Raw genomic sequence first — 24,388 nt, forward strand, 5'->3', positions numbered from 1 at the left:
CAGAGAAACAGATAAGCAAAAATATGCCCACAAAACGCCAGCGAAGAAAGCGAGAAGCAAACAGGCAAGCAAGAAAGATATCCGCCCGAGCTGAAATGGGGTAATAATGTTGGAGATCTAACGCCAGGACGGAGAAGACTGGTGAAAAGTACGATTCAATATGGAAATCGGGAGAGGGATAAACGCCGCGCTATACAAGAGATAGAGATGCGAAAATGTTGCGAGAAGAGAGGTCGCGGAAGAGTGGGAAGGCGAGGGACAAGTGATGAAGGACTAGTTGCCCGCCTTCATCCTCTTGTTACCTCCCACCCTTGGGCTTTGCTTGACCTTTTGCCCGCCGTTCATATCTCCGCCACCGTCATCGTTGTCCATCTTTACTGTGCTCCGCCGCCGCTTGTTGTTCATCATGTTTGGAGATGTGTTGACGCTCATAGTATGTGAACTAGTGCTCTGTTGCTTCATCATGGGCTGCGAGTTAGGCGAGGGTGTATGTTGGAAGTGAGGCGACCCACCCATTGATCCGTTAGGAAGAAGGGAGTTCTGCATCGCGGGTGACATGAACATTTGAGGCTGGCCGGGGCCTCCTGGTCGCGGGCCGGGCTGCATGTTAGGTTGCATGCCTGGTCCCTGTTGGGGCCCTTGGTTCGGGTGCTGCGGGCCTTGAGGACCGCCTTGGGTGTTTGCCATGTTGTTGTTCCATGACTCCAGAGCTTCGCTTGGCTTCATATGAGGGTTCTCGAGGTAGTGTACCATCAAGCTTGTCATGTGGTTCATTGGCTCGTAAATCTATGCTTGTTAGTGTTAACGTCCATGAAGATGATGTGGAGAAGATTCTTACCTCAAGATAGGCCTGCAAGCCGTGAGGCAGCCCATAGTCTGTAGTACTAGCACTAAGCAGCTTGTTGATGGGTAGATACGCTTCTGGCGGCTCAACCCCTCGTTGCTGCGGTGGACCTGCCTTCTTCTTCATCCGCGGCGACTGATTTGGATTCAGTTGGTTCGGCGAAGGTTGAACAAACATCTGCTTCAGCGCATTGAGTGGTATGAATTGTTCGTGGCCGAGACCGTCGAACAGCAACCACTCCAGCTTATCTGAGCCAGACCAGAACGCGGTCAGTTTGCCTTGGTACACAACCTGGCAAGAGTTCTTGTATGTGTAGATGAACTTTGCTCGCTCACAAGTTACTTTGAGCTCAGCACCTGAGACCTTTTCTGTCGCTCCATCCAGAGTGATTTGCAAGCTGGCGACGTCGGTGTTGAAGAGCGTATAGAAGTATCGAGGTAGGGCGGCGTAAACAATTTCGAATTGCTTAGATCTCTCTGTACTTGAGGAGCAAACAATGTGGACAAAGGATCCAGACTCGGCAAAGAATCTATCCACAAAGGCTTGCCACCACTCAATGTTGTTGTTTGTGCCGTTGAAGTTTCCTATTTGTTCCACGAAGTTCAGCAACTTCAGCGTTCCCTGGCCTGAAGAAACAGTCTGTGCTTGTTGCTGCTTCATCATTGCCATCTGACGGGCCTGGTTTTGGGCAGCGTTCGCTTGAGCCTGTGCCTGAGCTTGTTGTACTATTGCTGGATTCCGTTGTTGCATTTGGTTTTGAGCCTGTTGGTTTGCTTGTTGAGGTAGGTTGGGCGGTTGGGATGGAGTAGGCGTCTGCTGTTGTGGCCCTGGGCCTGATTGTGGCGGTTGGGATGACTGTTGCTGTTGTTGAGCTTGTTGCTGGGCCTGCTGTTGAGCCTGTTGCTGAGCCTGCTGTTGGGCTTGTTGCTGGGCCTGCTGTTGCTGCTGAGCCTGCTGCTGTTGCTGTTGTTGCTGTTGTTGCTGCTGTTGTGGCTGCGGTGGTGGTGGCTGTGGCTGTTGCTGAGGCGTAGGTTGAGGAGCTGGCGACGACTGTCCTTGATGACTGCCTATCGCGGATGGAGGACGAAGAGGCCCTTGCTGAGGCTGAGAGGTTTGTGGTGGTCCCTGGTTCCCTGCCTGGCTGTGATTGCTAGACTGAGATTGGGCATGTTGCATAGCAATCGCCTGCTGTTGTGCCTGCATCTGCTGTTGTTGATGAGCGTGTTGTTGAGCTGCTTGGGCCATGGCAGCTTGTTGTTGCGGGCCTCCAGGATGTTGACCACCCATCTGCTGTTGTTGCTGGAGCAGGTGGGGAGGAAGGTTGACAAACGGTCCTTGGCCCATCTGACCGTTCCTCATTGCTTGCAACTGCTGTGCTTGTGCTTGGTTCAAGTTCATGGGATTCTGGAAACCCATTCCCATACCGCCTTGTTGGTGGGCAAGCATGGCCTGTTGTTGCTGCCTGTGCATGAATGCTTGCTGGGCTGTTCGTTGCTGTTGCATCATTGCAGGGTTCACTATCATTTCTGTCAGTCATTGCCCTACAATTGCACGAAGCGGTAATACTGACTCATCTGATGTTGCTGCTGTTGAGGGAACATGTGCTGCTGAGGCTGTAGGTGTGAGAGGGCATGCGCATTAGCACCCATGCCTGGCTGCATACCCATCATGGGTCCAGCCTGACTGACAGGACCGTTGGGGCCGGAGACATGCTGCATTCCTGGTGGCATTCCGTGTTGGCCTGGGTTCGGGCCAGGGCCGCCCATACCTGGGTGCGCATGCTGCATGCCTTGAGGGGGCATGCCGCCATTGTGTGGGTAGCTCGTTGTCATCATCTTGCTGGATCTTCAGTGCGGACGGTCGCCTCGCAGTTGCGGAAATGTATCGGGTAGAGGTAATGCGACAGTTGAAGAAATTGGGAGGTAGGTCCGCGTGGTACAAAGATTGACCGGCGACGAGATGGGTTCAGCAATGTTATTGCTTCCAAGTCATACGTGCTCGGAAAATCGCGTCAAGTCCAATGGGGGAAGAGTGTTTCAGGTGGTTGCGACGAGATGTCGAAATATGGCCCCGATGTTGCCGATGGGGGAGGCTGATGAATTGCCCGCGCAGGTGTCGCGATGGGCGCGCTGCAGGCCGGTGGTCGGTACTTGCCGGGCACTTGGAACAGGGCGAGGGTCAAGCAAGAGGTCGCGCAAGGTGCAGCGCAATACTCACGAGGGCGAAGAGGTGGAGCTGAGGTGTGCTGCCACGTCTGGCGCGGTGTCGTGTCGGGTGATATCGTGTCGCATCCGTCCCGCCAGCAGAGCGGTGGAGTAGAGACGAGAGAGAGGCCGTCCAGAGGCTGCAGGAGCGGTGCAGCGATGGTGTCTAGCGACGCGGTGTTATGCGACGATGCGTCCGGTGCGAGTTTAGATCCAGGGCCAGGGACGATGCCAGGGACGCGGGCGTCGAGTGGTGGAGTTCTGGCGTGGTGAGAGGTGATGGGCGCATGGCCCTCTCCGAAGATCAGCGCTGGTTAGGGGGCCGTTTCGGTATCGCGCGAAAAGCTGCGTGGCTGGGCAGAACCCAATCTATCCGGTCTGCAACTCACGAGCAATATATCCGCCGGCACAGCAGGACAACAACGCGTCTGACTGTTGTTCACTCGTGTCCGACTTGACAGGGTGTACACTGAAGTCTCTTCTTGCTGTGACGCCTTGCTGCTGGTCGCTACTGCCCGGATGACGATTCCAAATAATCCCGCTTGCCCGTTCGGGTGTACACGTGATGCGACAAATCTTGGCACGCTAATTCGGCGCTGTACTTTTCTTCGACCGCGACACTGGTTTTCTCTCGACAATAAACTCAATCCGCAGGTCGTGATGGACATGCGAACAACCACTGGCTCCGGGCTGCTTCATGCGAATTATCGAAGGCCCGAAGCCAGCCCTCCCTATAACGTAAGTCTACTCCTTTTTTTCTTTGCTTTTCTCTGGAAAGATTATACCCTCAGCAACTTCTTTTCCTTACCGATTCGACCTTGAAGATAGCAAAGCTGTTCGGTTGCCCTTCGCCGGGCGACTGCTACTTGCCAGTACTGTCGTATGACCTCTGTCACTATGCTTGAATCATCTGATTAAGTTTGCATGTCAGATCGCTAATGTTCAAGTACAGTAATCCTCGCTTACTCTGATCGGCGCGTGCCTTTCCGAGTCTTGTCGCCCAGCCCGGCATCGCATCGCATTGCATTCCATCGAGATTTTCGCAATACTATACCAGTCTGGTGACGACTGCATTGTTGAATGTGCGCATAACGCAGGCTCAAACAGCTTTGCGGCGCAATAGCATACGTGTATGGCGCAATCATGACAGCTAACAACAGTTCCATGGCATGTCTGCTGTGATACAAGGTCAGTTTTCTCCATTTTTTTTTCACACCTCTCCCTTTCATGATGAAACATTTCCACATTCGCAGTTTCCACGCTAGCCATCAATTGAACCTACAACCGATGGACAATGAGCGCGAATACCTTCCTTGGATGTCTGATCCTTATACATACTCTGTTCTGTTATTGCTGAAGTTTCTATCCAACAATCACTGACATGGTATAACAGATTCCCGACACTTATTGTAGAGCTTGGATCTCTTGGGCACTTTGGTTGGCGACAGCTTCGTGTTCGCATCAGCTGTATGGATATGGTCAAGATAGCATAGTTTACCACAGTATAGAAATACGATGTACCTGTTGCGACCTTAGCTGCACTCCGTCCTATGCTTCATTCATCGCGAAATGCTCTTAGTCTGCTGACCTCCACCCTAACTTTCATGTTTCGCCCTGTTGATGCCTGCGCTGATGCGAAGACACGTACTGATCATACACAGGACAACCATGCTTCAGCAAGCTCTTTATGTTTGTTTACATGCGAGGGCGAGGCTGCTTTGCGTAAATGTCGCAGTAAAGTGCCAAGCCCCAGCTGCCACAGCCCAGCGTCATTGTCGCATCTGGCATAGGCGCTAGAGCATCCTGGTCAGAGCTTCCCCAACCCACTTGGACGGCCGACCTCTAACTTCGTCACCCAACGATCTTCGAGGCTACAGACCGACCGCGGCCCTCGATCCAACTCCGAGCGACACCTGCACCTCCCCGAACCGCTCACTACCGCCACGATGCCTGAAGTTGTGGACCCCCGCATGATCTCGGTGACGCCCAGGATACGATACAACACCATCGGAGGCGTCAACGGTCCATTGGTTATCCTCGACAATGTGCGTAGTCCAAGGTCATGAGACGGAGTGAGAGGAAGCTTATACATGTGGTGGACAGGTCAAATTCCCGCGATACAACGAGATTGTCTCCCTGACTCTGCCCGATGGCACCGAGCGCTCTGGTCAGGTCCTCGAAGCTCGAGGTAAGCTACTCCGACGCCGATGATACACCCTGAGACTGACACATGCTGCAGGCAACCGCGCCGTTGTCCAGGTAAATTCCGACACGCTCAAGCTGTGCGACGGCTCAATCTAATCGCGCCACAGGTCTTCGAAGGCACATCTGGTATCGATGTCAAGAAGGTACTTAGGCCCAGCGCTGCGCACGAGGACTGCACTGACAGTCGCAGACCAAAGTCGAATTCACTGGACACAGCTTGAAGCTCGGTGTGTCCGAGGACATGTTGGGTCGTATCTTCGATGGTTCAGGAAAGCCCATCGACAAGGGCCCTAAGGTGCTCGCCGAGGACTACCTTGACATTAACGGTTCTCCCATCAACCCATACTCTCGTGTATGTGTCAGTCCTGATTTCATCTGACCATGCGACTGACGACCTGCAGGTCTACCCCGAGGAGATGATTTCCACCGGTATCTCCGCCATCGACACCATGAACTCGATCGCCCGTGGCCAAAAGATCCCCATCTTCTCCTCGTCGGGTCTACCTCACAACGAAATCGCCGCGCAGATTTGCAGACAGGCTGGTCTTGTTGGAAAGCCATCCAAGGGTGTACACGATGACCACGACGACAACTTCTCTATTGTCTTCGGTGCTATGGGTGTCAACTTGGAGACGAGTCGCTTCTTCACTCGCGACTTCGAGGAGAACGGCAGTATGGAGCGTGTCACTCTGTTCCTCAACTTGGCAAACGACCCTACGTAAGTCAGGTGCGCATGCGCTACAACCCCAGCTAACCCAGCCTAGCATCGAGCGTATCATTACTCCACGTCTCGCCCTTACCACCGCCGAATACTACGCCTACCAGCTCGAGAAGCACGTCTTGGTCATTCTTACCGACTTGTCCTCTTACTGTGATGCGCTACGTGAGGTTTCCGCTGCCCGAGAGGAAGTCCCTGGTCGCCGTGGTTACCCCGGTTACATGTACACGGATTTGTCTACTATCTACGAGCGTGCTGGACGTGTTGAGGGCCGTAACGGATCTATCACTCAGATCCCTATTCTTACTATGCCTAACGACGGTATGTCCTGAATATTACACCACCAACGCCTTATACTAACTACGCCAGATATTACACATCCTATCCCCGATTTGACTGGTTACATTACTGAAGGTCAGATCTTCATTGACCGTCAACTCGACAACAAGGGTATCTACCCTCCGATCAACGTTCTCCCATCCCTCTCCCGTCTCATGAAGTCCGCCATCGGTGAGGGCCGCACACGAAAGGACCACGGTGATGTGTCCAACCAGCTGTATGCCAAGTACGCTATTGGTCGTGATGCCGCTGCCATGAAGGCAGTCGTCGGAGAGGAAGCTCTGTCCTCAGAAGACAAATTGTCGCTTGAGTTCCTCGAGAAGTTCGAGCGCTCCTTCATCTCCCAGGGTGCCTACGAGTCCCGCTCCATTCACGAATCCCTCGACCTCGCCTGGTCGCTGCTCCGCATCTACCCCAAGGAACTTCTCAACCGTATCCCAGCCAAGGTTCTCGACCAATACTACCAGAGGAGTCGGGGTGGTGACGATGGTGACAAGAAGAAGGGCAACAAGGATACCAAGGACAACTCCGGTGAGAATGGCCAACAGGGTGAGAACTTGATTGATGTTTAAGCAAGATATCTATGGTGTGTTTGAGTTTGAGGATGGAATGGATTGACTCTATGGCCATGTTCAGTGAGCGGAATGTGGGTAGAAATACTGCATTGAGTATATATGAATTTGCTGAATCTTTAATCGGATGTGTTCCTGATTGCGTGCAATATGATATAAACTGGACTAATCATGAAGATTTATGATAATTTGACTTTCCGGTCATGTTGATGCTATCAGCCATCCATATTCGTGATACACTCATACAAGTTATGTGAATCTTATACTCTACTCATGTTACAATAGTAAGCTCTAAGGACCATGAGATACCCTCTTTTTCTAACCGCCAGCACGTCAGTTTGACGCACTACCTCCATACTTTCCTATTATCATCAAAGACACAGAGATATTGCCATTTCGTTCTAGCTTTTTGTACGGTTTACGTCGCTGCATTCTTTTATTTACAAAAGTCCACCTGTTGCCAATGTATCACAAGGAGAAGACTGCATTTTTGATCTTTTTCTATTTGGCAGTTTAACTAAATTGGTAGCAACGTCTGCTTCTTATTTTCACAACAAGTAACTTGACACTTTGAGATGTTGTCATGTACTCGTGCAATCATTCTGGAGTGGGGTTACGTTGTCTTCGTCCTGGCCAAGGCCAACTTCAATCGCGTCCCATAAGTCGGCAATACATCTTTGCTTGGTATCGTGGTCAATGGGATTCAGCTCCCTCTCTTTGGCTCTGATGGCCTGTCCATCAGGCTTTTCCCTTTGTTTCTCATTTTACAGGGGTTGAAGAAGGCGAGTATGGCTTTCCTGGTCTCTGGGTCGGCCCTGATGAGCTGGTAGCAAGTGTATTGGTCGCCGACTTGTTTTGCTACGTAAACGAAAAAAAAAAAGAAAGCGAGGAAGACGATTGTGATCTAGATGGCAAAAGTTAGTGATCTTTGGTGAGTTTGGATCCGCGCTCTTCTCTCTATCGAATTGGAGAGGCCAGCCTACAGCGCCTAAAGCCTACATCGGTTGCAATACTTGCAATACTTAGAGTAATGCATCAGCATGGCGCCCACAAATCCTGCTATGCTATCCAACATGGAACTAGATCGGTCTTCTTGAAGCACACATGCACACAAGACGGGAATCTTGCAACCACGAGACAAGCTTCTTCGATTCGTACCAGGGCCTTTGCTGGCATATCCTCAATGAGCACTCAGATGACGGCGTAGTGATTAGCTACGCGGTTCCAAAGACTAAAGACGGCACAGCAAAGATCCCTTACCCAAATGGCTGTGCACATATGTCGGTCAGTCACCAAAAGGTCAACCAACACGCCAAAAACAAGGGTTGCGCGCTCACTTCGACTTCCACTTTGAGATCATTCCCTCTTCCACCCTCACACCCACTACGCGTTTCCTCTTCCCCCGCACCATCCCATCTCACATCGACCCGTAAACAGTGCAAACGCTTTTATTATGATGCCACGTGAAAATGTGTCTTGTTGTGATGTGATGCTTGTTGAACTTTTGAACGTCCAAGCAACAACAGTGTGTATCGTCACCGCCCGACCACCCGCCACAAACCCCTTGCTGCTGCTGCTGTTGCTGCCGTTGTCTTCTTTTGCCTCTTCTGTCTCCTGTTCACCGGCTCGCTGCTGCCGTCACGGTCTTCTCCTCGGGAGCTTTCTTGGTCGCCAACATGACCGCCATGCCACCGTTCGCGCCGGTCTGGCCGAGACCCGTGGAGGATCCGATGACAATGTAAGTGTTGATTTCTCTATCTCTTTTCTTCAAGCATTGCTTTCTTGGTGTTACTTCGTGAATTGCAAAAATGAAAGGTAAGTATAAGGATATATGGAAAGAGCTCGATATCGGGAACTGGGAACTGGAGACAGCAAGTGGAAAATAGTTCAGCATGAAGTTCAAGAACAACGAGGTACTTTGAAGTGGATGGAGGAAGAAAAAACAGTGAGTTCTGCTTCTAGAATAGAAAGACGTAGCACTAACAAGTAGGATATTACTTGTCAGAACTAAGATGAAAGAGCCTTCGATATTGTCTACCCAACTTATATCATCCGACCATTCCATACAAGACGCCGATACAGCGACCTAGGCCTTTCCACTTCCGACATTCGAACATACACCGGACTGAAGGATGCGTATCTTCATTCAAATAAAGACAGCTCAACTTCGGCTCCGTGCCGACCTACAGCGAGACAATTCATCTTGAAATCGAGAGAAGCTAAGAGCCAGGATATCTTTAGTGATAAGAGCGGCTACTCCGGCGATCTGTCAGGCCTCATGTAGTCACCACCTCTGCGTGGAATATGGCCAAGAGTGTCATGGAGCCAATGCGTATGCTTGGGATGTGGAATGAGTTCTTTCTTCCACCAGGGGCCACGGGTACCTGTGTGTACGTGACGAAGAGCTGGCATCAGGCGTCAGCGCCTCATTTCACGGCCTGGCTGGTGTTTCTGTTCGACACCCCGAGAAGGGCCCATGTGTATCCGGACTTCTCAGAGTCTGTATGCACGGTGATTGGTGGGCCATGGAGGTGCTGGGTCAAGAAGTTATGGCAAGAAGACTACGACGTGTACGACGTGAGTTCTTTTTCTTATCTGAACACAATTTAGCAAGCTGACCAAATTGGCAAGGCGACAAGGGCGAGACCAGCACACATACCTCCGCCACTGATGGCGCGGATGGGAGAATACCCTTCCCACTATCCTTGTCCATACAGGTACATATTTCCTATGTTGATTCAAGAGACTCCAAGTCACCTACTCCAATCGTTTCTCAACGATGTGGCTACAACTCGCTTGATGGTTCCTTCGCAGATCAAGCCATTGTATAAATTCTTCTTCTTCATTTCCACCAGCTAATCTTCTTCACTACAGCCTGGAGGCTAGTCGCGACCGTCTTTCCGTTCTCGACTATCTCCCGGAGAGACAAGAGTGGCAGGAGCCCGATCTTCGGTATGTGTATAGAACCCCCCAAACAATCCCCACATCCTTTTCCTCAATCCCTCAAACACCTGCTCGCCGGGCCTTGGATTCATCGGGTCATTTCGGAAGTCGTGGAACAAGACGCCATAGACGACGATGAAGCTGATCAGACTCCACTGCACCACCTTTGTCCACTTGTTCCATTGCGGCCGTATAGACTTCATCTTTATGCGGCGTTTGAACTTGCGCTCGAACCGGAACTGCTGCTTGTCCGTCAGGGCGCGCAGATTCGGCGGCCATTTCTTCTTGGCTGGGTATTTGTTGCGCGCAAAGTCAAAGGGTGGCAGTGTGTTCTCGTTGCGGCCGAGAAGGCGATTGAAGAGGCGCAGCATGATCGCTGGCTTCGTCGATTCGACGACGGTGAAAGAGCGGCTCGTGTGACTGGTCGATTCGCGGTGTGGTTTCTTGAGGATGCTTGACTGACGTTCTTTACAGTTGAGGCACAGACCAAACAGCCCCACAATTCCTCGCACCGAAATCGAAAAAGTTGTGACTAACCCGCGAAAGCCCGCACTGGCCACCATCTTCCTCCATACACCCCTCACATCCACAAACTTTTGTTTCCCCGCCCATTCCAAATTCTTTCTACGACCGTTCTTTACTTCCTGGAATTGTCGTGATGGCGGAGGCCACAAAACTCAGTGACGCGCCAAAGAGCGCCGTCGCCGCAACCCTGGACCAACTCAAGCCGCAGGAGGCTGAGTCAAAGACACTGAAGATTGAGAACACTGAGAAGCGTGACACATTGACCGCGCAAGAGAAGAAGTATCAGAAAGCATGGGAAGAGCAAGGCGTCTTCAACCCCGACGCCCCATCCCTCGAAGAAGAACCCTTCGACACCACCACACCGGACCAACTTCACGAGAAGTACCCCAAATGGTTTGGTTGCTTTGCCTACCCGTACATGAACGGTACCTTACATGCCGGACATGGCTTCACTGCTAGTAAAGTCGAGTTTACCGCAGGATTCCGAAGGATGACTGGCGCTCGTGCACTCTTCCCATTAGGTTACCATGTGACCGGCATGCCAATCAAGGCATGTGCAGACAAGTTGGTTCGGGAGGTTGAGATGTTCGGAAAGAACTTTGAACGTTGCCCTGTTGAAGATGTTGTCGAGACTTCTGTGCCAGAGCCACCAGCTCCAACACAGGCTGAGACAAAGACCGACATCACCAAGTTCAAGGCACAGAAAGGCAAGGCATCCGCCAAGACTGTCAAGACAAAGTACCAGTTCCAAATCATGCTTGCCCAGGGCATTCCTCTTGAGGAGATTCACAAGTTCTCTGACCCTTATCACTGGATCGAGTTCTTCCCCCCACTTGCTAAGAAGGACCTCACAGCATTCGGAGCTAGGATAGACTGGAGACGTCAGTTCGTCACCACCGATGCCAACCCCTACTACGACAACTTCGTTGCCTGGCAAATGCGCCGCCTGAAAGCCATGGGAAAGATCATCTTTGCTAAGCGCTACACTGTCTACAGTCCAAAGGATGGCCAAGCATGCATGGACCACGACAGGCAGTCAGGAGAAGGTGTTACCGTTCAGGAGTACACCGCACTCAAGATGAAGGTTGTGAAGTGGGCAGATTCCGCCAAGGCACACGCCGACGCCGTTCCCGAGGGCGCCTCTTGCTACTTCGTCCCAGCCACGCTTCGTCCAGAAACTATGTACGGTCAGACCTCATGTTTCGTAGGCCCTGCGATCAACTACTCCTTGGTCAAGATCAACGACAACGAATACTACGTCCTTAGTGAGAGAGCCGCAAGGAACATGGCATACCAAGGTACCACTGCCAAGTGGGGCGAGTACTCGATTGTCGCCACCTTCCCTGGTAAGGATGTTGTCGGCACAGTCGTCAACGCCCCTCTTTCCGTCCACAAGGACGTCTACATTCTTCCCATGGAGACAGTCAAGGACACCAAGGGTACGGCTGTTGTCACATGCGTGCCATCAGACTCGCCAGATGACTACATCACGTCCTTCGATCTCGCCAAGAAAGCCGAGTACTACGGTATCCAGAAGGAATGGGTCAAGTTTGACGACCTCCTGCCGATTATTGAAACTCCCTCTTACGGTAACCTCACCGCGAAGCACTTGGTGGAGCAGATGAAGATTCAATCCCCCAAGGACTCTGCAAAGCTTGCCGACGCCAAAGAGAAGGCCTACAAGGAAGGATTCTACAAGGGCAAGATGGTTCACGGCGACTTCAGCGGAAAGACTGTAGAAGAAGCGAAGCCGCTGGTTCGCAAGCAGCTCATCGACTCCGGTGATGCCTTCCCGTACGCCGAGCCTGATGGCAAGGTCATCAGCCGAAGTGGTGACGACTGCGTTGCAGCTCTTCTCGACCAATGGTACATGAACTACGGCACAGCGGCGAACGGCGGAGACGGTGAATGGGCTGAAAAGGTCCGCTCGCATATTGAGGGCGAGCTCAACCTTTACTACCCTGAGGCGAAGAACCAATTCTTGCGAGTCGTCGACTGGCTCAGCATCTGGGCATGTGCTCGTTCATACGGTCTTGGTACCAAGGTACCCTGGGACCCCAGTGTGATGGTCGAGAGTCTGTCAGACAGCACAATCTACCAAGCCTACTACTCGTTCGCCCACCTTCTGCACAAGGACATGTTTGGAAAGGAGCCTGGTCCTCTTGGAGTCAAGCCTGATCAGCTTACTGACGAGGCTTGGGATTATGTATTCGCTCTCCGCGACCGATCCGATCTCCCGCAATCCGACATTCCCGCCAAGACTCTGCAAACTATGCGACGACACTTCGACTACTGGTACCCGCTTGACATGCGCACCAGTGGTAAGGATCTCATCCAGAACCATCTGACCTTCAACCTTTACGTCCATACCGCCATCTTCCCCAAGGAGAACTGGCCCCGCAGCTTCCGTGTGAATGGACATCTGCTCCTTAACGGTGACAAGATGAGCAAGTCTACCGGTAACTTCCTGACCATTGCTGGTGCTGTCGAGAAGTTCGGTGCCGACGCTACACGTATTGCCCTTGCCGACGCAGGAGACGAGATCTCAGACGCCAACTTCGAAGAGACAGTCGCGAACAGCAACATCCTGAAGCTGTTCGAGCTCCGCAAATGGTGTGAAGACTTGATGAATGAAGCAATCTACGTTCCCAATGCGGCCGCATACATGGAGAAGAGGCAAGAAGCGAAGGTCAAGAACCCCGACGTTATCCAACGACAGAGCGGTAGCGAGCGTCTGCTCTTCGACAACATGTTTGACAACGAGATGAACTTCTTGGTTCACGAGGCATTTGGACATTACTCCAACACATCTTACAAGCTAGCTCTCAAGTCCGGATTCTACGACTTCACCAGCGCGCGTGACTTCTACCGCGAGGCCACCAAGGCTGCGGGTATCGGTATGCACCAAGACTTGGTCAAGAAGTTCATTGAGCTTCAAGCCCTTCTCCTCACACCTATCGCGCCTCACTGGGCAGAATACATCTGGCTTGAAGTGCTCAAGAACAAGGAGACCATCCAGAAAGCGCTTTGGCCTAAGGTCCCTGAGCCCAACGCTTCCCTCACCGCTGCCCGAGAGTTTGTCCGAACTACACAAACCAACATCACATCAGCAGAGGGTAACGCCATGAAGAAGCTATCAAAGGGCAAAGCCGCTACTTTCGACCCCAAGAAGGAGAAGAAGATCATCATCTTCGCCGCCAAGGAGTGGCCTGCTTGGCAGAAGAAGTACATTGACATGCTCCGCGACGCCGAATCCATCGACATCAAGGCCATCAGCAAGTCCATTGACAAGTCCGAATCCAAGAAAGCCATGCCTTTCATCAACGGTCTCAAGCGTCGTCTCGACAACGGTGAGCCCAAGGATGTCGTTCTGAACCGTGAACTTGCTTTCGATGAGCTTGACACTCTGCGCGCTATGGTTCCCGGTCTGAAGCAGACGGTGCAGAAGTGCGTTGACGTGGAGATCATCACTGTCACAGAAGGTGGCAAGGATGGAACTGTCATTAAGGAGGACGGTAGCCAAGGTGATGCACGATCGGATCTTCCACCGCAGGCTGCTACTGCTGAGCCAGGCAGCCCGAGCTTCGCTTTCGAGAACGTCGAGAACATGCCCGTGCGATAAAGAGATGAAATGAATGTATATGGATCAAAAGGTGAAATGGGTATTGGGTGTTGGAATAGGCTGGGCTTACGCTTTCTACGAAACGATATGATACGAGTGATGTGGATGGCTAAACGAATGGCATGGTCTGGAAAAGGAGGCACACTGGAAGATAGACACTGTAAGACATATCTCATGACAGATAACTCCCGGACACCAAGCCAAATCAATGCCAAAGACATTGTACTCACCTATCTCTGCCTCTTAAACTGCGCATTGTGTACATGCTTTCCCACCATGACAGGCTATTTACTCAGGGAAGTGGTACTTCATCAGAAGGTATGATGATCGTTCAATACTTTTGATCCGAGATTACATCTGTCTAATTACCCACATCGTTGGGGCAAGTCTATCAGGTATATCGCCACCAACTGAATAATTTACAACTTCGCCCTCGCCTCATCCACCCTGTTACCCTGCTTGTCGAAGAAGATCTTCTTGCCATTTCTCAGACTATCCTGCAGCGCCACACCAATCTTAACCGCCTCCATTGAACTCTGCAGATCAATCGGCACCTCCTTGCCCTCGAGCACCGCATCAGTAAACTGCCTCGCCTCCTCTACAAACGCCTGCTCAAACCTCTCATAGTAGTTCTGCGGAATATCCCTGTGGATACCCGTAGAGATATGGCTCTCCAACAGTCCCGTCATGGGGTTCGAGTTGACGGCCAACTTGCCCTTGGTACCGATGATCTCCGTCATGTCGTGTTGGCCTGGGGCGTTCATGCGCGAGGAGTAGAAGTATGCGATCTGACCTGAGTGGAATTCTACGACACCAACGCCGTTGTCAACATCGCCGTGCTTGGCTAGGTCGGGCTCGAGCGCTGTGACGCCGACGGCCATAACGGACTTCACTACAGGCAGTGTCTTGCCCTTGCTTTCGGCAGAGAAGTACCAGAGGGCGAGATCGATGTCGTGGATGTTGCAGTCGACGAATATGCCGCCTGAGAACTCAGCATAGGCGACGAAGAAACCAGATGGGTCGTATCTGTGGGGGTTGTATGTTAGCTTATATTCTTGTACTAGGGAATCTGGGGGTTGCGCAACGTACTTGTCGCAGGTTTGTGATCGCAGGATTGTGGGACGGCCAATGTCGCCGTTGAGCGTCATGTTGTAGGCATTGACGTAGGAAGAGTCGAAGCGACGGGAGAAACCACACATGACTTTGACGTGGGGATTGCGCTTCGCTGTGTCGAGGACTTGGTGGACCTAGGTACTGCTGTCAGTCGCGCACGCTCTTTTGGATCTAGGTATAGCGATTCACATACTACGTCCAGCTTGGTGCTGAGCGGCTTCTCACACAAGACATGCTTTCCAGCCTCGATGGCCTTGATTGTGTGCTCGGCGTGTACGGTGGTAACGGTAGCTACACAGACAGCCTCGAGACCCTCGTGCTTCAGCATCTCGTCGTAGTCGGTGTAGATCTTGACGCCCCATGGCTCGAGGTTCTCCTTTGCCCACGCAATCTCATTCTCAGCTGGTGTGAAAGCTGCTACGAGCTCAGCTTTGGGTGTGCGGTGAAGGAAGTGGTTTGCATGGCGAGCGCCCATGCGACCAAGGCCTGAGACGGCGACGCGGAGTCTGCGGACAGCTGGTGCCATTGTGAAGGATGTACTGGGATGAAAGGAAGTAATGGAGATGTTTGCAAGTGAACGAGCTCTACAGGAAATCAGCGAGGCCCAGAGTGATGAGATATAGGCTGCAATGCGCACCTACGGGAATACACCGACTTTCAATCGCCAAAGATGTACTTGGTCAAAGCTTCCCTCAGGGTCCAAGCTAAGCTCGACGACGCAATCTGAGCCTTTCGTGCATGTTCGTTTACATGCTTCACCAGGGACAAAACTCGGGGAATGCAGATTCCACAACTACGTCTAGAAGTCGACCATCACTCTTCCCCAGTATCATCCCCAGACTGCGGCGACATTGCCTACGCTGAGCAGTGCATTGCTATGTTTGGATCGGATCCTCGGCACGAGTATGGCGACGACAACAGACGGAACGCGGAAAACCTGTGGAGAAATGCATATCGTTGTTGACGCAAAGTGTGGGGAACGCGTGGAGTCGCGTCGCGCCAGGCACAGCTTGTCGGACCTCGCCGAATGGGGAAAATCTCCTCTTTTGAACACCCACCTGGGGCGAAATTGCCCCGCGCGAAGTAGGTGGCTTGCGTCAGAAACCGCTCACTATTCCTAGAGCTAAGATGCAAATATTTTGGCGCTGCGGAGGCGGACGGCAATGCTGGGGAAGGTTGGGGTTGCCGTGGCTGTGAAGGAAAAGGAAGGGTTAGCGACACTTCACATGCTTGCAGCCGGGGTACCTTGATGCTTCCCCGCATACGTCACTTGTTTACCAACACCGACAAAGGTACAGAGCCGAAAACATAGAATTGAACATCTTGTTCTACTGAGAACTACGCGAAGCATGTTAAGCGAGCTTGAGATGTCGACTGCACGCTTCTGTTGCTACATCATCTAACACCTATGAACACCAAACTCGACTTTTTCAAAGATTAGCCTTGTCTTCCTCGCCAGTCTCAAGCACAACTTTGATGACTAGCTTTCCATTATCGTCCTTTGTCTTTCCTGCCATCTCAAACGCTTCGACGGCCGACTCCAAGCCCTTGTAGGTATGTGTTACCAACTTGGCAAAGGCAGGGTAGTCATCGCCCTGCTTTGACACGACTTCGATACCAGTGGGGTATGTATTCGCATATCTGAATACACCAACGATGTCGACCTCGCGAAGGGCAGCTGCGGAAATGGGAAGCGTCTGGATGGGTGTACCCATACCAATTAGCAGAACTTTGCCACCTGGTCGTGTTGCCTGAATCTGTTAGCATATAGCCAAATCAGCTGTGGTGGCGCAACTTACGTATATCGATGCTTGCACACAAGACGGCACACCGGTGCACTCGAATACGGCATCCACCTCGCCAACTTCACCACCACTTTCCTTTGATAGCTTTCCGACCTCGGCAGCTACCTCCTTGGCGATATCCAGTTGCTCTTCTATTGTGCTTCCACGCTTCATAGGCACTGTAAAGCTGCGGTGCGCAAACTTGTTCTCAACTGCGAATTGTACTCGCCCAGCATCGATATCTGCTATCACCACTGTGCCAGCACCTGAAATTTTGGCCATAGCCGCGACTAGCAAGCCTACAGCTCCGGCTCCAAATACCAAGACGGTTGAACCTGGTGCTAATTGTGCGCGTTTTGATGCTTGGATGGCGACACTCAGAGGCTCAAGGAGGGCCCCTAGATCTAGAGACATATCCTCTGGTAGTCTTCTCATTGTTAGTCTCTGTAGCAATTATAACAGGCGCGACACTCACTTGTGGCACCAAGCAGCTGGGTGATTGATACGGTCTTGTAAAGTGCCCTGGGCGTGCGGAAATGCTTTTGCACTACTCCGGAACTTCATGCCTTTGCAGATGTTGTACCGCCCTTCTTTGCACCTATCGCAGTTCTCACACGGCTGTCCAACTTCCAGTGCGACCTTGTCTCCGACTTTGAAATTCGATACCTCTGAGCCTACGTCTACTACTACGCCAGCTGACTCGTGACCTAGCGACATTGGTTCTCGCACGATAATATCGCCATTGCGGTAGTGCCTGTAGTAATGGAGATCTGAGCCACATAGACCGGTGCTGCGGATGCTGATTTGGAGCTCTGTGGGGGAAGGTGGGAAGAGTGAGCGGTTTTCCTGCCTTCCTGTTAGCACCTTCAAGCTTGAGGGAATATTGTTGCCGCATACAATTCGTAGATCCTTCGCGCCATGAAGGACTGAAGCGCGAATTTGCCTTGGGGTGTCTGACGTTTCTGTTGAAGACATGTTGTCGCAACGTGTGGTAGAATCGAGTTAGAAATGTATAAGTGAAACTTCGAGGCGTGTTACACAGCGATATTCAGCTTTACAACGATGCAGAGTCGAAGTCAGGAAACAAGGAAAGATTCAAGCATCAGGTCATCTCGCAAGACATCGGAAGCTATTACGCGCCAGATAATCGGCACGCTTTGCCTCATAGTATAGCATGCATCACATGGAGACAAATTCCACCTTCGGCGTTTGAAATAGCGGGACAGCAGATGCCGACGCATGCCCAGATGGTGGGGTTGACCCTTTCCGAGGCAGTTCCGAGCTACCCAAACATCGAGCTGCAGGAAAAGCCGTCGACTTCTGCCGCAAGCTTTCAAACTTCTTGATTGACTTGCATTAGGTTCTTGAAGAACTTTACCCAGACTTCCTGTCATTTTAAGGTCAATATACAGCCTTGGAATCTCGATAACAGCTTTAATCCTTCTCTGACGCTTTCCGAACCACACCAAGCAAGACAGCCAGTATGACATCAGTACAGCAGCTCTTCTCGCTCGAGGGCCAAACTGCCCTCGTAACAGGTGGCACGCGAGGAATTGGTCAGTCAATGGCCATTGCCCTCGCAGAAGCAGGAGCAGATATCCTCCTCGTCCAAGTACGCCCTCACTATCCTCACCCAATCCCCTACAGCTGCTAACAACCTCTCCCCAGCGCGATACCAGCAACCAAACTACCAAACAAAAGATCGAGTCCCTCGGCCGCAAAGCCACAATCTACACTGCAGACCTCTCCTCCAAATCCTCCATCACCGCCCTCATCCCCAGCATCCTTTCCGACGGCCACAGAATACACATCCTGCTCAACTGCGGCGGCATCCAAAAGCGGCATCCCGCGCACCAATTCCCAGACGAAGACTGGGATGCCGTACTCCAAGTAAACCTAACTTCTGTCTTTCAACTCTGCCGCGACGTTGGCGCACACATGCTCAGCCAACCCGCGGATCTTCCCCTAGGTCGCCGCGGAAGCATCATAAACGTGGCTTCGTTGCTCACGTTCCAGGGCGGCATTACTGTACCGGCATATGCCGCGAGTAAAGGTGGTGTGGGACAGCTTACCAAGGCGCTGAGCAACGAGTGGGCGAGTAAGGGGGTTAGTGTGAATGCGATTGCTCCTGGATATATTGCTACGGACATGAACGAGGCGTTGATCAAGGACGAGAAGAGAGCGGAGAGTATCCTCAGTCGTATTCCGGCAGGGAGGTGGGGGGCGCCGGAGGATTTCAAGGGCGCGGTAGTTTTCTTGGGAAGTGCGGCGAGTGCGTACGTGAGTGGGGAGGTGCTTACTGTTGATGGTGGGTGGATGGGTAGGTAGATTGATTGACTGATCGCTAGAGTTGCACAACAGAGGAGGCAATGTTTAATGATAGACTTTTTCCTTTATATTCATGAGCTTGACATATTCTTTGTGTCTCTCACCAGTTGGCATGACCTCTCAACTATCACATAGGCTGTTTCAAGATCTTGGAAATTCATAACAATTCATTGGGTATAGCGTTTTAGTCCTATCCTAGATGCAACACCTACAACTTGCTTGCCTCAAGTAGTCAAGGTCCGCTGAGATCCATGCCCTCAGGCTTATCCGGGAATCCAGCATTGACACCAAACGGCGGGTATACGCAGCGGGTGATGCCCTTCTCTTTGTGAATCTTCTCCAGCTTCTCCATGTCCTCGCTATCGAGGGAGATGAGCTTCTTGTTCTCGTCGATGCGGGATGGAGTGACCGACTTTGCGAGGACGGAGGAGTTGCGGGCGACTTTGACGAAGTTAGTTGGGTGCTCGAGAAAGCATATGTTTGGTCAAACTTACGGTGGTAGCTCAAGAGAATGACGGCGGGGGTGACGCTGTGCTTCTTTGCGACCTCGTTGACGACCTCGTCCTTGAAGAGAGGCGAGCCAGTGCTTCCTAGCGGACTGTAGGCTGTGATGTGGATGCCCTTCTCCTTGCAGAAGTCAACAACTTCTTGTTGTGGGCACAGTGGGTGGTTCTCGATCTGGTTGACAGCGGGGACGATGGTGGCCTTGGCCAAAAGCTTCTCCATGTACTTGACAGAGTAGTTGGAGACACCAATGGCCTTGACCTTATCGGGATGCGACTTGATCAGGTTCTCGAGGTTCTTCCATGTGTCTTGGTGGGTGATTGAGGTGTCAATGTCTCTTGAACCGTCCTCGTGCTTGGGGAAGAGGGGGTGGTTGCCTGTAAATGTTAGTTTTGGTGTGCCCATAAGAGATAGTAAACTTGCCCTTGGGGTTCATGGGAACGGGCCAGTGCATGAGGTAGAGATCAACGTAAGGTGTCTTGAGCAGATCTAAACTCTTTTGCAGACCCTCCTCAGCACGGGTGTGGAATGTGCACCAGAGCTTGCTGGTAATGAACAGGTCCTCCCTCTTCACAATTCCTCGCGAGATGACATCCTGAAGCGCCTCGCCGACCTCGTCTTCATTCTGGTAGCAGAAGGCACAGTCAATGTGTCTGTAACCACCCTCGATAGCGTGGACAACGGCCTTCTTGACCTCGCCAGGCGCAGACTGCCACGTTCCGAGTCCCAGAGCGGGGATGGTCGCGCCAGTGTTGAGGGGGATAGCAGTGTTCATTTCGGGCTGTGGGTTGAGGATACTTTTGGGTGTACTTTTGAGCATAAACTTGGAGAGAGCGGGATTCATCGCGACTCAGTGGTATGCTTGGGGTATTAGTAGTAGCAGCGGGGATGTTGCTGGCCAGGGGCTGGCTTGCTCGCATTTGCTTGGGAGCTCCATACTGTGGCTGAATTTTACCCTTCTGGTATGGCTAAAGACATACGTCAATCGTTGATTGACTCTATAATTCATCCCGACGTCCGATGCTGCCCCGCCATGCTTGCCCCGCCGGTGTAGCTTCGGTCCGGGGGCTGCGAGATGGCTTCTGATACGCGCTCGACGCGCTTCAGCCTCACGCGAAATTTTCGCAGCAGGAGTTGCCCAGACAAGCCAACGTGTTCGTGGGGTGTTGTCGGGGAAGGTGGCACCGAGCATCACGTGCCTGGAGGGGCTGAGCCTGGTCCCAGGATGTTGTCAGTCGGGTCGTCATCATGCAGCACGTTTTCTGATCATCGGCGGCCCAGCCGAGTGTTCGCGACGAAGAGAGGGTCCATCGGCTGTTGGGGCGGCGACAATTACTGTATGCAGATGGAGCGGGCTGAATTGCACCCTCTGACCCCATGCGGACGCGCACGATGCACTCCCGTCAAACGGCGGCAGATCTAACGCAAGCATCCAACCACCACGGGCGGAATGCACACCAGGACCCTTAGTCGCGTTTCCAGAACCCCAGATCTCCTCTGGCTCCTCAACGGCAGGTGAGCGTGACGGCGAGAATTGCCTGACATTGCAATTTTGCTCCGGTACGATTGGCTCGACCCTATCTGCTGGCAGACTGGTGCGGAGTGACCTCGACGAGTGGATCTCAAAGATGGAGACGATGAGAAATCTTACTCCAGAATTTCAGGCTCGGCAGGCTGGGGTTACTTCGGACGTAATGATGTCTGCTGGTTCTGGCAATACAACGCTTCGTTGTGTGGTAGCGGGCAAAGGATAAGTACTGCTCTCATCTTGTCGCATTCTCTACACATCAATCAACTAACTCCCCATCTTCATCACCTCTTCAACAACCATTCCATAGCGTACCGCATTTCTGCACTTTGCATATTTTTAAGATACCCCTCTTCTTGGCCCATTACATTTCGCATCATGGCACCAGGCGCAATCTTCGAGACGCCCAATGTGGCTGAGAACTTCAACGACCACCGCGATGGTCTTGCTCTAGAAGCCACTTCCGACGCCATTGACGATGTCAACGTCCTCAAGGCCGCCATGAAGGTCAAGAACGGCACCGCGACACAGAAAGAGAAGGACATCTACGAGAAATCCGAATTCGATGCTGAAAAGGACAAGACCCAGTTCCGCCAGTACGAAGAAGCATGCGACCGCGTGAAGAACTTCTACCGCGAGCAGCACGAGAAGCAAACCGTCGGCTACAATCTCAAGGCGCGCAACGCCTTCCACGCCAAGACACGCGCAGAGATGACCATCTGGGAAGCAATGGAGAAGCTCAACACACTCATCGACGAATCCGACCCAGACACCTCCCTCTCGCAAATTGAGCATCTCCTCCAGTCTGCCGAAGCCATTCGCCGCGATGGAAAGCCGCGATGGTTCCAGCTTGTAGGTCTTATTCACGACCTCGGCAAGCTCCTTTTCTTCTACGACGCCCAGGGCCAATGGGACGTAGTTGGCGACACATTCCCTGTCGGCTGCGCCTACTCCCCCAAGATCATCTACCCCGACACTTTCAAGAACAACCCAGACTATAAGGATGAGATCTACAGCACCGAGCACGGTATCTACACACCTGGCTGTGGCATGGACAATGTCATGTTGAGCTGGGGCCACGACGAGTACCTCTACCACATCATGAAGGACCAGAGCACCATCCCTGACGAGGGTCTTGCTATGATTAGGTACCACTCATTCTACCCGTGGCACACTGGTGGTGCGTACAAGTGGATGATGAACGAGAAGGATGAGCGCATGCTGGAGGCCGTCAAGGCGTTCAACCCTTACGATCTCTACAGCAAGAGCGACGAGGTTCCTAAGGTTGAGGATCTCAAGGAGTACTACTTGGACATTATTGATGAATTTATTGGCAAGGACAAGAAGCTTAAGTGGTAGACGATAGTAGTATATCATGGTAACGAATCTCTTTGATCTGGGCGTTCGGGTTATATAATGACGCGGAGTGCCAACAAGGCCCGCGATGCAATTCATTCTTGACCTCATCTATTCATCCCAACCTCTTGCTGTGCTTTGTGAACTGTATTTTGTAATGTTGCTGGAGGTGCTGTTACACAGGCTGCATACTCTGCATCATCGTTATGAACACCCCTCGTTACACATGGCCATCTCCACTCCGATAAAACCTCGCTCTTCATCCCCTAAAACTTCATCAACCCAGTTCCGAGGAGGGTCTCAAGACATCCTCCCCACACACAGATGGGGCAAGCATCGCCATCGTTATGCGAGTGACAAACCACATGATTATACGGCTCACTAACCTGCTCCGCCTCCTTCGGCATATACTCATATCTTTTTGCTTCTAGTTCCTAGATTCCGTGATATGATTCACAGTAACAGTATTCACGCAATCTTGGCAGGAGATACCGAGCACATTCCTATGTATACACGCCGCATGCTTGTCGGTAAATGCGCAATGAGTGAGAAGCTTGCGCTTGACGGAAGACATTTTTCGACATTTTTGTGGGTGGCATAACTGATCGTGAATGGTATTAATTTTCCATGAACCCGTAGCTTTACTGCACTGATTGTTCAAGTAAAAATCCTGCCTGAACCGCTCATTTACAGCGTTACAAGCAGGGCAATTGATAATAGACAAATTCATCTTCTTCCAAAAATAGCATAGCCTGATGCTCTCACTTGCTCCCTTTTCCTTCTCTGGTGATCGTACGCTATTGTGGCAAACGGCTTTTACAACTTCGATGTCTTCTCTTCTCTTTCCTTCAGATTTGGATGTGCCACCCTAACTGGCCTCGTGACAGCATAGAAGGCCATACCGCTGGACTTGGTAGAGAACTGAACCTTGGATCCTACGTGAAAGAACGCGAAGTCGCCAGCGACAAGGTGATGTGTGATCCCGGTTGCTTCGTCCAAGACATCGATTTGACCGCTTAGAACATACTTGGTCTCTTCAAAGTTGTAAGATGCGGGTTTGGAAGGCCCAGCTTCGATCTTATAGAAGCCAGATGTCAGATGTGCGGGTGAGTCGGTGGTTTGTGTGCGGATGCTGCTCGAAGGTTAGATCTTTGAGGAGAACTTATGAGATGGTGTGGAGAAACGTACGTGTGGAAATCTGCTACGGTGGCGTTGTCACCCTGTGGAAGTGGGATAAACTCATGACCTGCACCCTTGATGACGGTAAGAGGTACTAGATTTCCAGACACTATATAGGTGAAGCACCTTAGCAATGTGACGATGCGATAGAAGGGTCTAGTGAATGAGGGGCTGAACTTACTTTTCGGTATGATTTAGTGTTTGTAAAGTGGAAGCGACTCGATTTGCAGTGCAGCAGAAACATGCGAAGCTCATTATAAGAGATCATAATGATTGTGTTCGTGGCTCATCCCCACAACGTATGAATGCGATAGTTGCCCTAATTCGGTAAGCCGTGCCTGACTGCCCAGATCGGGTAAGCCCCACACCCGCACTTTCTACAAACTACGTAATGAAGAAACCAACCAAAGCTAGAGGACAATGAACGAAAAGTGGTTTCGAACGGTGCTAGCCAGATCATATCTCTAGTGGGCTACCTCCAACTGCTGCCGCGTACTTACCTATCCATGAGAATGACACCCAAGGGCTATTACGATTATCCCACTCATAGAGGACAATTTTAAAGAGGAACATGAGAAAACGGCCAACCATCCTGTTGAGAAATCTCGACTGGAATGTCAGTTG

The 24,388-nt window shown here is 51.7% G+C and overlaps 10 protein-coding genes across 10 annotated transcripts; 4 read left to right on the top strand and 6 right to left on the bottom strand.

The window, feature by feature from the left end:
• Window positions 1-273: 273 nt before the first annotated feature.
• Window positions 274-2,679, bottom strand: AA0111_g9590 (hypothetical protein; the record flags this gene model as incomplete). The annotated part of the gene is made up of 3 exons (XM_028656165.1): window positions 274-786; window positions 839-2,361; window positions 2,415-2,679. The coding sequence occupies 3 exons, from the start codon at window positions 2,677-2,679 to the stop codon at window positions 274-276; spliced, it is 2,301 nt and encodes a 766-aa protein (XP_028502833.1).
• A 2,315-nt stretch (window positions 2,680-4,994) lies between these two features.
• Window positions 4,995-6,882, top strand: AA0111_g9591 (V-type proton ATPase subunit B; the record flags this gene model as incomplete). The annotated part of the gene is made up of 8 exons (XM_028656166.1): window positions 4,995-5,093; window positions 5,152-5,236; window positions 5,288-5,307; window positions 5,361-5,396; window positions 5,444-5,605; window positions 5,655-5,971; window positions 6,018-6,292; window positions 6,341-6,882. 8 exons carry the CDS (start codon window positions 4,995-4,997, stop codon window positions 6,880-6,882), a joined length of 1,536 nt encoding a protein of 511 aa, XP_028502832.1.
• A 2,882-nt stretch (window positions 6,883-9,764) lies between these two features.
• Window positions 9,765-10,196, bottom strand: AA0111_g9592 (hypothetical protein; the record flags this gene model as incomplete). The annotated part of the gene is made up of 1 exon (XM_028656167.1): window positions 9,765-10,196. One exon carries the CDS (start codon window positions 10,194-10,196, stop codon window positions 9,765-9,767), a length of 432 nt encoding a protein of 143 aa, XP_028502831.1.
• A 287-nt stretch (window positions 10,197-10,483) lies between these two features.
• AA0111_g9593 (Leucine--tRNA ligase, cytoplasmic) lies at window positions 10,484-13,972 on the top strand (the record flags this gene model as incomplete). The annotated part of the gene is made up of 1 exon (XM_028656168.1): window positions 10,484-13,972. The coding sequence occupies one exon, from the start codon at window positions 10,484-10,486 to the stop codon at window positions 13,970-13,972; it is 3,489 nt and encodes a 1,162-aa protein (XP_028502830.1).
• Window positions 13,973-14,391: 419 nt separating this feature from the next.
• AA0111_g9594 (hypothetical protein) lies at window positions 14,392-15,611 on the bottom strand (the record flags this gene model as incomplete). The annotated part of the gene is made up of 3 exons (XM_028656169.1): window positions 14,392-14,998; window positions 15,062-15,219; window positions 15,279-15,611. 3 exons carry the CDS (start codon window positions 15,609-15,611, stop codon window positions 14,392-14,394), a joined length of 1,098 nt encoding a protein of 365 aa, XP_028502836.1.
• A 904-nt stretch (window positions 15,612-16,515) lies between these two features.
• On the bottom strand, window positions 16,516-17,844 carry AA0111_g9595 (hypothetical protein; the record flags this gene model as incomplete). Its single annotated transcript, XM_028656170.1, has 4 exons — window positions 16,516-16,836; window positions 16,885-17,296; window positions 17,345-17,715; window positions 17,767-17,844. The coding sequence occupies 4 exons, from the start codon at window positions 17,842-17,844 to the stop codon at window positions 16,516-16,518; spliced, it is 1,182 nt and encodes a 393-aa protein (XP_028502835.1).
• A 508-nt stretch (window positions 17,845-18,352) lies between these two features.
• On the top strand, window positions 18,353-19,197 carry AA0111_g9596 (hypothetical protein; the record flags this gene model as incomplete). The annotated part of the gene is made up of 2 exons (XM_028656171.1): window positions 18,353-18,481; window positions 18,538-19,197. 2 exons carry the CDS (start codon window positions 18,353-18,355, stop codon window positions 19,195-19,197), a joined length of 789 nt encoding a protein of 262 aa, XP_028502742.1.
• Window positions 19,198-19,429: 232 nt separating this feature from the next.
• Window positions 19,430-20,545, bottom strand: AA0111_g9597 (hypothetical protein; the record flags this gene model as incomplete). Its single annotated transcript, XM_028656172.1, has 3 exons — window positions 19,430-19,638; window positions 19,692-20,078; window positions 20,209-20,545. The coding sequence occupies 3 exons, from the start codon at window positions 20,543-20,545 to the stop codon at window positions 19,430-19,432; spliced, it is 933 nt and encodes a 310-aa protein (XP_028502834.1).
• A 1,062-nt stretch (window positions 20,546-21,607) lies between these two features.
• Window positions 21,608-22,588, top strand: AA0111_g9598 (hypothetical protein; the record flags this gene model as incomplete). Its single annotated transcript, XM_028656173.1, has 1 exon — window positions 21,608-22,588. One exon carries the CDS (start codon window positions 21,608-21,610, stop codon window positions 22,586-22,588), a length of 981 nt encoding a protein of 326 aa, XP_028502829.1.
• Window positions 22,589-23,401: 813 nt separating this feature from the next.
• On the bottom strand, window positions 23,402-24,337 carry AA0111_g9599 (hypothetical protein; the record flags this gene model as incomplete). Its single annotated transcript, XM_028656174.1, has 3 exons — window positions 23,402-23,717; window positions 23,774-23,873; window positions 24,265-24,337. The coding sequence occupies 3 exons, from the start codon at window positions 24,335-24,337 to the stop codon at window positions 23,402-23,404; spliced, it is 489 nt and encodes a 162-aa protein (XP_028502828.1).
• Between the last annotated feature and the right edge of the window lie 51 nt (window positions 24,338-24,388).

This window comes from Alternaria arborescens (genome assembly GCF_004154835.1).
Source record: "Alternaria arborescens strain FERA 675 chromosome Unknown contig_28, whole genome shotgun sequence".
Lineage (NCBI taxonomy): Eukaryota > Fungi > Ascomycota > Dothideomycetes > Pleosporales > Pleosporaceae > Alternaria > Alternaria arborescens.